The following is a 14,977-nucleotide window of genomic DNA, read 5'->3' on the forward strand; positions in this document are numbered from 1 at the left end:
TACAGAAAAAAAGTCACAATAGTATTAAAGATGAAATAAAGTTGAAGGTAGCAACAACAAGTGGCAAAGTTGTTGTTATTTAGATGATTGGATACGTAACCTATAGAAGAGCGATTACTATGGTTCCACGTGGCATAAACTAACAAAACGGTCACACTCATTCCAGGCTTATGTCCGATTAATTATTCTCATAGTATATAAATTTAATTGATTGTCACATAAATATATTTGAAGTTTTGAGAATAATTAGTAGATGGGGATGAAGAAGAGTTATTTGGCAATGAAGAGAGAAGCATCAGTAGGCAGTGATCTGATTGATTCAGATTTGAAGGAAATTGGGATTGCTGCTAAGAAGTTAGCTAATCATGCTATCATGCTTGGTGGAATTGGTTTTGGCACTTCTTTTCTCAAATGGATTGCTTCTTTTGCTGCTATGTATGTAATCTTGACCTTATGAGCTAATTTTTAAGGCTGAATTTGTATTGTAACCTGATTTGAAATCTAAACTCATTATGTTATTTTGTTAGTGCTGGTTCCTTATGTTACGTTGTTCACACTCCATGTTTTTATGAGTTAGTTTTTGAGGTTGAGTTATCTAAGGTCTTTATTCTTAATGATGATTAGCAGTCCTCTTAATTATTCTATTTTACAGTTACTTGTTGATCTTGGATCGAACAAACTGGAGGAGCAACATGCTCACAACCCTCCTAATTCCTTACATTTTCTTGAGTTTCCCTTCATTACTCTTTGGTTTGTTCAGGTACTTGCTTATATGTGTCTTTGAAACTTTATTTTTCTTGTCACTAGCTACATTTTTTTTTTTCTCTCACACTTGGTGCTAAATCTGCAGGGGAGATTTTGGAAAATGGCTATCTTTGATTGCTGTTATAACGCGCCTCTTTTTCCCAAAACACTTTCCAGGTTCAATATATATACATACCTTCTTATAGAAAGGCACTAGTTCATCGTTAATTTTGACAATTGTGAGTGCAGATTGGCTTGAAGCACCAGCAGCTTTGGTCCTTCTGATGGTAGTATCTCCAAGTTTTTTGGCTGACACCATAAGGGGCATTTGGATCGGTACGTTCATTTGCCTTGCAATTGGATGCTATCTGTTGCAAGAACACATTAGAGCATCTGGTGGATTCAGAAATTCTTTCACCAAAGCTAATGGAATTTCAAATACTATAGGAATCATCCTTCTTCTGGTATATCCAGTCTGGGCATTGATTCTCCACTTTCTATAAACAACAAAATTCGATAAATCATGACTGCAATTTGTTTGGAGAAGATTTGAGTGTGATTGTTTTTCTACAATATAGATTGTCTGCTCATTTTTGTGAAAGATTGCTTGTTTGTTATGTGAATATAATTTGTTTATGTACACCTAAAATCCATTATCTTATCTACCATGAATTGTGGATGTTTTTCGTTTTACCTTTCTATTTTTGGATCTGTGTTTTTTTCTTTCAATCTTCGAGTGAATCAATAGAATTTTTCTTTTACTTGTTTCAAGTTTTTCCATAAGAGTAAGCAGTTCAAACGAAAAAACTTAATCAAAAGGGCAATCGAGTGTACTAAGCTCTCATTATGCATAATGAGAAAGACGGGACCATAATAAAGCAAGTCAGGACTTCCTAAAACATCACTCTGTTCCATCGTGTGACAAATGATATGGCATATTCAGATTTTGTAGACTCTCAGCTTAATTCAAGATAGTTAATTTTCATAGCTTGGTAAATATATGATAGAGTTCATATATATATACATAAAATAAGGGAAAGGACTGGGACAGTACATATATATCTGGTCTTCCTGATGTATCAAGTTCTAAATACGTAATGAGCACTCGATAATAGCATTGAACTTTCGAAAGAATCAATAGAAACTTGCAAATTGATCAGCACTTCCAATTTCTATGGCTTTATGCAGTTTTTGCCTTTGCTTCTTTGTATAGTTGATCCACAATATCCTGCAAACATTAACATTCAACACTATCAAGCGACTTGATATAAATCTTCGCTAAATCTAGTTGTTAATTTCATATATAGTCATTGATAACTTCATTCACAAAACCATTTTTTTGACGTTGAACTTTATCCACTATAACAGTAAAGTCACTGAACTTTAGCAACCGTAACAACAAAACATACTTGAGTTGAGCTTGTAATACCTTGTAATAGTTGAGCAGTTGTGGTCTTTTGAGTTTGAATGTAGGGGTAACTAATTCTCTCTCAATGTCAAATGGATTTGGTTCCAAATGAACTGCACGTAACATTTCAAAGCCTCGAAGCTGTGGAAGTATTTTCTAGATCAGAACAAGAACCAGAAAGAAAAAAGAGGATTTGAAATTTGAAACATTGCATACTTGGTGTTTCCTAGCAGTGCTGTTGAGTTCATCCAATATGTACTTCCTTGCCTTTGTGTTATTACATAGAGATGAAAAATCTCCGGTTTCTTGATTACTCGAGGCCCAGTCTTCAAGTGCCTTTCTTTCTGGAACTACCACAGCCACTAGGAAGGATTCAAAACTGTTTCCATATATCCAAATCTGTGAACCAGATGATGAGTTAGTATGAGTATAACACATACATAATCCATGTCGAAAAAACCTAATTAGCATTAAGGAAACAGGGTAAACAGGGAAGATAGACCACCCCAAAGTTCAAATGTTTAGGCTTACTGATGTAACAAGAGGGCATCTGGAGTATACGCCTTCAATGTTTTCTACAGCTACATACTCCCCTTGGGACAGCTTGAATATATTCTTTTTCCGGTCAATGATTTTCATTGCTCCGTCTGGTTGCCACTCACCAATGTCACCTGAATTTTTTTCTCATGCTCAGAGTTATTACAACTCAAGTTCAATGATATGAAATATCACAGATTATTGATAATTGCATTGCAATTTTCATTCATATAGCAGAAAGAAGTTATTCACTTCTCAAATGTTTTCTTACCTGTATGAAACCATCCATCCACAAGTACAGATTTTGTAAGATCTTCTCGTTTATGGTACCCCGAAAACAAGGTTTTTCCCCTCAGACAAATTTCTCCACGAGGCACGCTTGCAAGAGCATCATATCCCATTTCTGGCACTGACTCAAGTCTTGCCTCAATTGTAGTCATTGGAACACCAACAGTTCCTGTCATGGAGTGTACATTGGCTATGGATGTGAGACATCCTCCACAACTTTCAGTAAGCCCTAACAATGAAGAATAATATGTCAAAATAAGCAGATAAAAAGGTGATAAAGAAGTAACAATAGTGAAGAAGAAAATTCAATACCATATCCTTGTGATAAAGAACAGCAACATGTCACCCTTAGAAATTCTTCGATGTGCTTGGGCAAAGGAGCAGCTCCAGAAAGCATCAGACGAACTCGTCCACCAAATGCTAGTTTGATCTGGAAAGAAAAGTATTTGCAAATCAGGTTAACCAAACTACATATGGACCAGGTAAATGCTGGGGATCAGATAGCTAGCCTTATCAAAAACAAGCCTGTCAAAGCGCGGAGCTGCTTCATCTTGTCTCAGTCCTTTCTCCATATTCCTTAATTTGCTGTAAAATATATAATGCTTAATATATCATGGCAATGAAGGGAACCAAATGCAAATGATGCTGATCTAAAGTATGAAAAGGATATGGCAGGACGTACTAGTTGTATGCAAACTGGAAAAGCAGCTTCTTCAATGTACCTCCAGCTTCGATTTTATCCATCACCCCTGAGTTGCCCACACCGAAAAAGAAAAAAAAAATTAACCGAAAAGAAATAAGAAGCAACATGAGACAATACTTTCTTTTTGATGTCAAATTTGAAACTTTGTTTACTGAATTAGTAGATCAGGAACCTGTGTATATCCGGTCATAAACTCGTGGAACTCCACAGAATATAGTCGGCTTTAATACCAGAAGATCTTCAATCAAGTATCTAATGTCCTGTTATTCAGTGGCAAATATATATTTGAATCAATTGACTTTGAATACACAGCAAGTTTATAGTTAAAGAAAAGCTATAAGTAATTCAGTGCAGAAAGAATATATGTGTCTTACGCCTTGCCAAAATCCTATTGAAGCACCTCTGTATATGCAATATGTCTCAATTATTTGATCAAATATATGAGCCAGTGGAAGGAACGAAAAGTAAACGTCCTCCCCCGTTCCCTGAAATTAAGACAAGGATAAGAGTGAGATCACACTTTGCTCTTATTGCACTAATGAGAATAAGATAGAAAACATATAAACCAACAGTTGATTTTCTTATCTGTTTTAGCCAAACAGGATTTCCTGGTAGTCTAATGATTACTATATGATGTCTTGAGTTCAAGCTTGATCGAACTAATTGCTCGTGATGGATCAAGAATAGACACTAACCAATCACAAAAATTTATGATAGTAGTTATATTGCTAATTATTACTCAAAATTACCTCTCTGTCTGTCTCAACGAGAAGTTGATCCATTGACAGAACTTCTCCCATGAAAGCACCATTAGTCAGAATGACACCTTTTGGTTCTCCAGTAGTTCCACTAGTGTACATAATTGAGGAAATATCAGTCTTCCTTTTCTGAGGAAGTTCATGATCCAAACTTCCCTACATAGAGTGACACAACGTGTAAGTGAAGGGAACAATAACGAGTGATCAGAATGCATCATTTTACATATTGCCTTTACCATTTGAACAAACTCTTCCCATGAGAAGCAAGCGACTCCTTGTTCCTCGGCTTCACTTTTCTGTGTGCTTGAAATGTTTCCAAAGCTGACGATAGCTTAAGAAAAGATACACAAGTTACTCTTACTGAACTTGCAAATACCAGCTTATGTTCGAAAATTAATAATTTCACCTACTTTTTAGATAAGAATTGCACTTAGACAAGCATGATAAGATCTGCAAAAGAATTCAATGATTAGGTAATTTTGAGTATGTTACCTAAAGCTAATTTTCTGCTAAATTCAGATGATATATCTATTAGACGTATTAAATAATTCATCGGAAGAACATAATGAGCAGTTCAATGAAAATCCACGCAGTACTTTCAGAACCATCACTTCAGTCGTCATTGTCTCAGTATAAGTGTGCAATGTAATTTGCATTTCACGAATAAGAAAGCAAAAAGTATGACATTGAGGATAAGGAGAAGAAAAAATACAGCCGGGATCTTGCTTTCTTGGGCAAAAGCTATTGAAACTTCAGCGTGGTTGATGATAAATTCAACTGCATTTGCACCTGCAATTCAGGCAAATTCACAGAAAAAATCTACAATTATAACTTTTCTTTGTTTCAAAATCAAGAAGAAAGATAAAGAGCAAGAACATACCTAGAGAATCATAGAGTGGTACATATGAAATTGCTTGGCTGTTACAAGCCTGTGATCAAAATCAACAAACAAAATTATTGCTCCAATATAAACAATAAACTGAAGGTAAAACAAGTTTTTGCTTAATAGGGATGCAAGATGAACATCTATCATTGTTTTCGTGAGGAAACAGATAATTCAGACAGCAAGTGCATACCTCCATTGCCATTATCCACTCAGGACAGTTCACACCATAGATGCCACACCGGTCTCCCTAAGTAAACAGACGCATACTTTAGAGTTCAGATGCTATTTAGCCTAAATGTGTGAATTATCCTCAAAATTCATCGTATATTTTTTATGATTATGATAACTAGGGCTAGAACTCACTGGATTAACACCACGATTTCGGATGGCTGAACCAATCTTAACTGTAGTTTCATAAACCTCCTCATATGTTAGCCAACTGTAGGGACCTGCCTATAAACATTTTGCATTTTATATATGTTGAAATTACAATAAGCTTAAAGATCACTTACACTTATCCTTAGAGTCATCTCAACAATTGAACACTGCAGAAAATGTACCTTTTTGTCAACAACCTGACGGCGGCCCAGCATTTGATTTTTAGGATTTTTCTTAACCGATTCACTACGAGCATAAAAAATTAAAATGAGAGTAAGAAAATGAATATCCAACCAAACTAATAAAGACAACTGGAGCACGAATAATACAACTTGGGGCACCAATATTAGTTGAGTCTAGCTGAATCCCAAAAGCTAAGATCATGAGGCGTGGATTGTCCGGTACTATATAAGAAAACAATTCCCGTCCCTCAACCATTATGGGCATCTATAACACAAATTTTGAAATAATCACGCCAATCAATCAACGAAGCTTCAATACCCAAAGCTAGATTATGAGTTATGGATTGTCAAAAAAAATCGTATAATAAAGACAAAATTTACACTCCCTCACCCAGTGTGGTGTACTATAACACAAACATTGAAATACTCGTCTGAATCAATCATCTAAGCCTCAATTCTGCTATAAACATTGAAATTTTGTTGGACCCTAAAAAGACGAGAGTCCAATCATATTTTATTTTTGATTTTTAATATATTTTTCATCACTTTAAAATTGTTGCAAACAACAATTCAAACAATGGTCAACCCACTGTATATATCTGAGTTTATGACTAGCAATTAACAAGGAAACTCACATTACTGAATTGAAAAATTCATACAAAAAAAAATAACAATTTGGAAATTGAAGTTTAATTACCTAAAGAAGTCCCAAGGTGACTCAAAACGAGTAGGCATTTCCATGAGACCATCTTTAGCATAAATATTCCTATAAACTGGCCCTGCTGACGGCTTTCCGTCAGCAGCTGGCCGGCTTTCTTCAACTTTCACTGTATAATTTGACATTCTTCCCTGAGATATATAGAATCCACAATTGAGAATTGAAACTATAAAATCTCAGTGAAGTAATGTAATTATATAAATATAAATATATGTGAATAGATCAAATTTAGCTAAGACCTAGTCCATAGAAATTATGAGAAAAAGGAAATGAGTTGTGGAAAAAGTAGTTAGTTGAGCAGATGCAATGCAGCAAAATTCATGACACACCAGCTAACCAGTTATGGAGGCTTTAATTAACTGGTACCTACTTTTGCTGGTGTCAATTATTCTCAATGTTTATCTCAGTTTTGACGAATAAAATTACTTGATATCTAGACGAAATTATATAATGTATTTTTGATGAAATAACTGATCCGGACGCAACAAATTATAAAAAGATTAGTACATATTTACACATGCATTTAATACACAAGTAATAGGGTCAGTTTAGGCTTTGGACTTTGCAGATGAAAAAAAGGACATTTGTATTAAATGTGCTGTGAAGAAAGTGGTTGAAAATTTATTGATGTTGAATTTAAAGCTATTTCCTTAATTTGATTACGTAATTAAGTTTGTTCATTTAATAACTACAAATAATTAAACAGTCCAGAAAGTTAAAAGTAACAAGTTTGGTGACAAAATGAAAAGAATACTTAAAAAGGGAAATGCGTAAAACGGTACAAGAGTTAACTATTTGGATGTTTTCATGAAACAACTAGGAATCCTTATCTTCTCACTGTTTTTATTTCTTCTTTTTCGTAGCACTCTGTTTGCGTCAGAGATCGTTGTTGCTCACTTATCCGGCGAAAGTTTAATTTTTCATCTTGTAATCATTATTTCTTATTCCTATGTATTATTTTCTCTATTTGAAAAAGGGTGATCTAGTTTTGATTTGATACTAAATTTAACAAAATAAATAAGATTTTTTAATTTTGTGGTTCTAAATTAAATTCATGTCAAATGTATTAAAATATTCTTTAATCTTATGGTCTTAAATATATCACGTGAAAATCTGAAATTAAAATATTATAAAAAAAAAAATAGGCTAATTTTTTTTAAATAGACTAAAAATGAAATAGATCGATTTTTTACTTACAGAGAAAATAGAAGATTTTTTGTAAAATAATGGAGTAGTACTAATAATGTTTGGGTTAGAAATGTAGAATGAAAATGAATAGAGGTATACATATTAGATGTGTGATGGGCTTCATATGAACGGGTTAAAGTTGGTCAAGTCAATAAATAAAGCGGATCATACCCCCATTTAATGTTTGATTTTGTTCTAAGTGAACGGGTTAATTTAAGTTAAATAATGAGTCAAATTCAACCCCTCCAATTTATATATTTTTCTTTATTAATTGTTTGTTTATAATTCTCCATTTATTTTTACTGGTTACATTTGAATTTGACATATTTATTAAAAAAAATTGGCATGACTATTTTATTACAGTACTCCTATTAATTGATGTTTAATAATAGATTTTGAAAAAATAAGTTATTAATGCTAAGAGTAAAATGTGAGGGGAAAAAAATTCATTCTAATATGTTAAAAGTCACAAGTAAAAGTAAGAAATCTATTTTAAAAATAGTAGACAAGTAAAACTGAACGAGGAGAATAATCAAGCTAATGAAGTTTTTTACTTTTACATTTTATCTAAGAGTGGCAAAATCAAATCCAACCCGCCCAATCCGTTTAAGTTTGAGCAGGTTATTGATCCGCTCATTCTTTAGCTCAACCCAATAAAAAGTGGGTTGATATGTTATCTGTATTGGCAAATGAGAAATCTCGTCAAATTATTTTTGAAAAACATTTTTTTTTCAATTTGATATATATAGTCATAATAAAGAAAAAATACAAATAAAACAACTAAGCTTAGTAAATATTGTGTTAGGTTGGGTTTTGCTTTTTCAGTTTTATCACCATATACATTTAATCTTTTTTTGTATAACTTTTTAAAGTTTGTACAAACGCGTAGTTTTCAGATTTTGTATGATATAATTTATATAATATAATTTGTATAACTGTTTAAAGTTCATATATTTATGTTTGTATCAATTCGTTATTTCGAGTTTTATCATATATGTATAATTGCAGATTTTGTATTACTCAATTATACAAAAAGATGTGAATTATACAAATGAGATGCGAATTATACAAATTATTGCCCTCTCTCCGAATCTCGCTCGCCTCTCTCCTCCTTCTTCCATTCTCGCTCGTCACTCTCCTCCCTATAACTTGTAGCTACATATCGTAATTAGCAAACTATAGTCATGAAGCATAATTAAATTATTTTTTTGTCGTGTTGAATTTGAGTCACAACCCTGTTGATTGAAAGTTCTCTATTACCATATGCGTCACAACCCTGTTGAATTTGCCTCTATTAAGAACAAAACAATTTTTTTGTCGTGTCGTTAGTAACTCTAAGCGGGCGGTGGAAAGAAAGGTTGACCTTTGGACATGTAACATGTTATTTTATGTAGAAATTGTGACGACAAAAATAATAAAAAGAAACATATGCAGACAAATATTTACCGTTCCATATGTCCCCAGTACTACCTCATACTTGTATCGTTAAATCTTTGTCAATTTTTCATAACAACAGTATTTTCGTAAGCTATCTTATCGTACTTTTTATTTTCGTCAATTTATTTTGTAGTTTGGTACTGTCAGTATACAGATTTGTGGAACCCAATTTAGAACCAAAAGTAGATGTTCGAAGAGTAATTGAAAGTTTTAAAAAAAAGTTGACACCAATATGAAGTTATCACACAAGATTATTTTCAGAGATTTGACTTTATAATTTTTATAAGAGATTTTTTTTAGATTTTTGTACATAAGAAATCTGAAAATATTATTTCTTCTATTCAATTTATAAGTGATCATATTCACTGTTTGATTATCAACAAGTTTTATTTTATATTAAGAAGATAATATTTTCAATAAGAATCAGTATTTTTAATATGACTTTAAAATAATTCAATGTACTAAAAAGTAAAAACCCGTTACGTTTACAGTTCGAGAATGGATAGAATCTTGTAAAAAAATTCTACATGTTAAAGGTTTTACCAGAAGGGTTGCTCAACCAATAAATTTCATTATTGGAAAGGAAATGCTAGTATTAAGCTAGCGTTTGACCATAAATTTCCAAATATTTTTGGCAAATATTATTTGGATGAAAATTTGGGTGAAATTTCACCATGTGTTTGGCCATAGTATTTGGGAAATATATTTCACTTTTTTAGAAAATATGATTTATACCCATAAGTTTTAAAAACTATCAAAACAAACCATAAGTTTATATTACAAGTCAATTAGATCTTCATTGCAACAAATAACAAGTAATGCCCATGACACTAGAGCAATGTGGTAGTTTGGAGTGAGTGCAACAAGCATCATTCCATACATCGTGAAGTAGACAAAACACATGACTTTGCCACCCTAAGCCGGTTGTTCATCATTTTCATCAGCAACCATATCATCACTTTCATATCCACGAAATATTTCATCACTACTTTGGTGTTCACGTAAAAAATTATGTAATACAATGCACACATCTACTATAGAATATATTTTTGTAAAAGATAAAAGTTTGGTGTAAAATTTTAATTTTCAAAAGATTTCAAATAATGAGATTTGGCCCAAATATTAGAAAAAACTAGTATTTAGGAATTTGAGATATTTGCCAAATAATGACAGATTGTATGGACAAACATTATTTGCCAAATTTTTTCCCAAATATTATTTGGAAAATTTATGACCAAACGGGCCATAAATGTAACATCATTAGTCAAATGTTCACATGCGTAACTCCAAATATTACGGTAGTACTCATTATCACCCCTCTCATTTAGAGTTTAATGTGTTTAAACAAGAGACATACATATTGACACGCACACACCGGACCAATAATAATCTTATTAATGAGTAGATGTATACATTTCACGAGTAAGTGCAGCTTTTAATTTATAAGGAGAGAGTATTTGTGTTGAATGAAGGAGTATATTTTTAAATTAAATGTGTTGCGTGTACATTAATTAAAGTAGTTACATATGTGATTGAGCAATTACTGGATGAATCAGAAATCAATTACATATCGATCAAAAAGTTTATACATTGGTAAATTGTATATCAATCTTTGTACTCCGGGGCTAAGTTTACTAGCTATTAGCATCAACACACCGGAGCCGTTGAATTGGCATGGTACCTGTTAAGTTGGGTATATTATTGGACTTCACCACCTTATTGTGTCTTACTCACCTACACATGTCATCTCTTAATTTTCTTACTACACTTTGCCTACCACATAAATTATCATCTAAAAGGACCTCTGATCCCACAAAATTCACTATTTTGGTACACCTTGACTCACGGATGGAAAACGGGTTAGCAAGAAAACAATGAATAAACCAAAATTCTATTTTTGTACTACCAACTTAAATCTTGAATTGGATTTATCATGCATCAAATTAAAAGATCAGGTACCTCTTTCTTACTACACTCTAGCATCAGCCAATGCAAAAAGCAAGTTTAATTAGGTCCATTCCGTGAGTAACCTTTTTTGGGATAAGCTCCAACACTTTCTCTCCAGTAACTCTTCTAAAATAAATAATAAAATAATAATAGTCAAAATTTCCCAATAAATGCACACATTAGCTTTTTCTTTATCTCACCATTTCAACACTTAACCAATAGCCCCTCTCTCTCTCTCTCTCTCTGTATTAAATGACCTCCACAGGCCAGCAGGCATCGCATTAATTTCCTCTTCTTCTTCCCAATGTAAATCTCCCCCAACCATTAATGTCACTGACCCCATCCCCCGCGCGCCTCCTCGGTCACCGTCCGCCATAATTATCATCAATCGGACGGTTGTCGTTTCCCAAAAAATCACCTGTTCATCGATCTTTACCGTCTGTGATACCTATCCGGTGACAGTAAGGCTTCTGGATCACCGCTCCTTAGACGGCTAGATGAGAATACACCACCACCACCCGACGCCGATGTTCTCATGAACATTGGACTTGCGAATGATTTGCTTCTTCTTGACGAACTTCCACCTCCGCCGGTACTGTATCTCGCGCTTGATTCCGATAAAGGAAAAAATCCACCTCTGGTCCGCCGGAAGAAGGGTGATTTCATTCCTCTGTAATAGCGGGAGGAGAATACTCTTGGTTTTGTTAAAGAGCTGAAAGGTGAAGGCCTTTTGCTCCAGAAGCTACCTGATCCTATTGCTCTGCGGTACCGCCATGGTGAAGCTGTTGCTGGTTCGAGCATTAATCTCTCTGATCCCAAATTCCTCTCGAATCCGAAGGAGTAAGAACGTTTCAGCAAAATATCACGTCTGTTAAATCTCTCCTCTGATTGGATGTTCCTCCTTGGCGACGGTTCTTGTGTGATCTCTGACACCGTCGTTGTATCGGATTCTGGCTGAATTTCATCCAAAGGCTCTAGAATTGTGCTTTCCAACAGCATGTCATCGAAGCTCGGGCGAATCCTTGCTGCCATCAACGGAGTAAACGGCGACTCTGGGCGGAATATCCCGGCACGACACAAAGGGCAATTCGCGTGTGATTTGAGCCATATATCAATACAGTCCACATGAAAGGCATGCGAACAAACCGGAAGCGTACGCATATAGTCGTTCTCTTCGAACTCCAGTAAACAAACCGCACAATCATGAACACCGCTTTTTCGAGTGTAGACAGAAAGAGGAATCGTTTTGATCACTGAATCATCCAATCCATAAGGAGATAAGACATGGAAAGCATCAGTAGGATTAAACGGATAAGGAGGCGACTCAATATCACCGGCAGATGACGACGGAACGTAACGTCGGCGACGGCGGCGCCACAGTCTATAACGGCCGTGTAAACGGAGCAGATGGCGAGAGAGTAGCCGCGAGTAAGTAATGATAACGAAAGCGGTAGCAATAATAACAACCATCGCAATCAAAGGAGGACTGAAATCAACCGGTAACTTAGCCGGCGGTGGAGTGGTTGATAAATCTGATGCTGACGTGGACGTTGATGAGGTGGTTGTAGGTTGAAATGTCGACGAATGATTCAATGAAGGTGAAGGAGCTTTCTGAGAATTATTTAGGTGTGCCGGCACCGGTGAAGGAGCAGGAGCTATATGATGGTGGTGGTGGATCATGATGATGAGATGCAGGGGGCAATTAACGAAAGGTGGAATTGGTGCTTTTATTTCCTACTCCCTTTATGAGAGGGGGTTTGGTTAATGGGGGGAATGTGTTGGTGTAAATGTTTAGTGCGTTTTTTTTGTGTGGGGATTTTGACTAGCGAAAGAGAGAGAGGGAGGGTGATATTTTTTGTGGTGCGTTGCGTCACTATTACTACAAACTTACAATAAGTTTGTGGAGGAACGACTCATCACCATTACTGAATTTTATGTGTAGGGTGGTCCTACAGTTTTTGCTGATGTGGCGACATGTAATTGGATGTGTCGACAGTCGAGGGATTTTGTGCTTATAATAAATTTGAGATTAGTTCACAAGAAAGAGAGTTTTTTTTTTCTTTTTGAAGTGAGACCACATCACAAACAGAGAGAAGACTGAAGTATGCTTAGCTGTTTATTTATGCTTTTCGTCATTTTAAGTCGGGCCATATAAGATACGATAACACAATAAAGATTCTAAGATTTTAATCAAATTGAAGTTTCAGAATATGTTTGGTCAAAACGCCAAATCAAATTTACAAAATCATACGAAACTATTACAATAAAGTAAAGTATGAAATATATTGAGATCAACAATATAAACTTAGAGATGTACAATTTACATATGACGTGGAACGAAGAAATGTGAGAATAAGAGTGATGGAGGAGTGATAAATATTATTTCATCCTTAATAAAAAGTTTTGGATTTGAGTCCTCTTGGGTATGAAGTCGTTTTTGTTAGAGAACGTTTTATTCCCAATGTGAAACTTCAAATTCAAATTCAGTCGAACTCCAATGTGGATATCAGACAATAAGAAATCATAAAAGAAAAAAAAGTGGTACTATAAAATATCTTAACTTAGTAGATTTTTTTATTATCTTGACTTGGATTTTTTTTTAAAAATATATCCAAACATTACAAACCTTTTATGATGGAATTACTTAAAAGCAATGTTTCTAGTCTTTTAAAACACAATCCAATTAAACATACAATTGACTCATGAAAAGTGAAGTCAACAATGATTTGTTATGGATTCTCTATTTTGTTTTATTTTATTTTTAGAAAACAGAAAAAGAGAAGAAGTGACAACAATTAGATCCATACGTACAATCGACAAGCGCATGTGGATTTTGAGAATATTTTTGACTGGAAAAGTGCAAAATAACGCTAATATCACCAACTTGTCAACTTAAAAGTGTACCATCACCGGCTGATAAAGTGCGTAAACAAAAGTAGAATAAATTGGATTTGGACGATTAAAATTCATCAACTTAATAAATGAAAAGATCATTGATTTGGCTAAAAATTACTTAGATTGAAATGAGCCGGATCAAAATGGCTAGACGATAAGTCATGATTCGACAAATCCAACTTTTATTAAATTTTCATTTCTTTGATTATTTTCTTGTATCTTATTTGGTAGTAAACATAACTAATATTTTTTTTAAATTATAATTGTATATAATATATCAAATAAAAGAAATGGCAAAATTTCACGTAGATCAATTTATTTACATATTTCCCAAAAATTGATTGAATTTTAACGAATAAAAAATAATTGAATTAGTAATTGTGAGATCATCAACCCACCTAAACTTGGATCAATTGTCTTTTTACGCTAATGTTGCCACCCATAGGTATAACTTATTCAAATTGTCTTATTTGATTCGATCAATCAATCGAAAAAATATAAGAATTTATCTTAATAATTCAAGAGTCATCTCATGTTTTTTTTTTCCGCTACTAAATTCAGCTTGAAATATAGATATAATTGATTTTTTTACGATACAGATTTTGATAAGTCAAAAAATGTAATTACCAGCTAGGGGTCTAATCATTTCCAGCAATTCTATTTGGGAAAATTGTATATAATAGCAAACTATTAATTCAAATCAAATGCTATAAATATAGTTTGATTTAATTGTACCTCATAGCAAATTGTTGCTATTTCACCTCTCTCCTGGTGAATCTCACTCGCCACTCTCGTTCTCTCCCTCGCCTCTCTCATTTTTTTATACAAACGCAAATGTATAAAGTGCATTTGTGTTTGTATAAAGCGAGAGAAAATTGTATATATACATATATTTTCGTTCCCCTCTC

The 14,977-nt window shown here is 33.9% G+C and overlaps 3 protein-coding genes across 5 annotated transcripts; 1 reads left to right on the forward strand and 2 right to left on the reverse strand.

The window, feature by feature from the left end:
* The first annotated feature begins 217 nt into the window (after positions 1 to 217).
* Positions 218 to 1,430, forward strand: LOC102589207 (cold-regulated 413 plasma membrane protein 2-like). Its single transcript, XM_006365425.2, has 4 exons — positions 218 to 435; positions 653 to 760; positions 851 to 921; positions 994 to 1,430. Exons 1-4 carry the CDS (start codon positions 254 to 256, stop codon positions 1,245 to 1,247), a joined length of 615 nt encoding a protein of 204 aa, XP_006365487.1. The 5' UTR covers positions 218 to 253; the 3' UTR covers positions 1,248 to 1,430.
* Positions 1,431 to 1,705: 275 nt separating this feature from the next.
* On the reverse strand, positions 1,706 to 7,034 carry LOC102589531 (long chain acyl-CoA synthetase 2). Of its 3 annotated transcripts, none has more exons than XM_006365427.2 (20): positions 6,973 to 7,034; positions 6,582 to 6,733; positions 5,885 to 5,948; positions 5,688 to 5,777; positions 5,515 to 5,571; positions 5,319 to 5,367; positions 5,151 to 5,227; positions 4,849 to 4,888; positions 4,675 to 4,769; positions 4,430 to 4,594; positions 4,055 to 4,165; positions 3,853 to 3,940; positions 3,660 to 3,726; positions 3,487 to 3,562; positions 3,290 to 3,407; positions 2,961 to 3,206; positions 2,684 to 2,823; positions 2,369 to 2,551; positions 2,174 to 2,293; positions 1,706 to 1,972 (listed from the first exon to the last, which is right to left on the reverse strand). In XM_006365427.2, exons 2-20 carry the CDS (start codon positions 6,725 to 6,727, stop codon positions 1,925 to 1,927), a joined length of 1,980 nt encoding a protein of 659 aa, XP_006365489.1. In that variant the 5' UTR covers positions 6,728 to 6,733; positions 6,973 to 7,034; the 3' UTR covers positions 1,706 to 1,924. The 3 variants fall into 3 exon arrangements, with proteins under 3 accessions (XP_006365489.1, XP_006365490.1, XP_006365488.1); XM_006365428.2 differs by lacking the exon at positions 6,973 to 7,034 and adding an exon at positions 6,842 to 6,937; XM_006365426.2 differs by lacking the exon at positions 6,973 to 7,034 and having other exon boundaries at positions 6,582 to 6,790.
* A 4,103-nt stretch (positions 7,035 to 11,137) lies between these two features.
* On the reverse strand, positions 11,138 to 13,439 carry LOC102590296 (RING-H2 finger protein ATL65). The gene has a single exon (XM_006365429.2). It carries the CDS (start codon positions 12,852 to 12,854, stop codon positions 11,607 to 11,609), a length of 1,248 nt encoding a protein of 415 aa, XP_006365491.1. The 5' UTR covers positions 12,855 to 13,439; the 3' UTR covers positions 11,138 to 11,606.
* Positions 13,440 to 14,977: the final 1,538 nt, after the last annotated feature.

This window comes from Solanum tuberosum, unplaced genomic scaffold (genome assembly GCF_000226075.1).
Source record: "Solanum tuberosum cultivar DM 1-3 516 R44 unplaced genomic scaffold, SolTub_3.0 scf00555, whole genome shotgun sequence".
NCBI classification, from domain to species: Eukaryota; Viridiplantae; Streptophyta; class Magnoliopsida; order Solanales; family Solanaceae; genus Solanum; species Solanum tuberosum.

Coding starts and splice junctions, on each gene's coding strand:
- LOC102589207 (XM_006365425.2), top strand. CDS start 254: ATGGGGATGAAGAAGAGTTATTTGGCAATGAAGAGAGAAGCATCAGTA. Junction 761..850: donor TTACTCTTTGGTTTGTTCAG/GTACTTGCTTAT, acceptor CTAAATCTGCAG/GGGAGATTTTGGAAAATGGC. Junction 922..993: donor TTTCCCAAAACACTTTCCAG/GTTCAATATATA, acceptor TTGTGAGTGCAG/ATTGGCTTGAAGCACCAGCA.
- LOC102589531 (XM_006365427.2), bottom strand. CDS start 6,727: ATGTCAAATTATACAGTGAAAGTTGAAGAAAGCCGGCCAGCTGCTGAC. Junction 3,207..3,289: donor TTCTTTATCACAAGGATATG/GTATTGAATTTT, acceptor CTTCATTGTTAG/GGCTTACTGAAAGTTGTGGA. Junction 2,824..2,960: donor GGATGGATGGTTTCATACAG/GTAAGAAAACAT, acceptor AAAAAAATTCAG/GTGACATTGGTGAGTGGCAA.
- LOC102590296 (XM_006365429.2), bottom strand. CDS start 12,854: ATGATCCACCACCACCATCATATAGCTCCTGCTCCTTCACCGGTGCCG.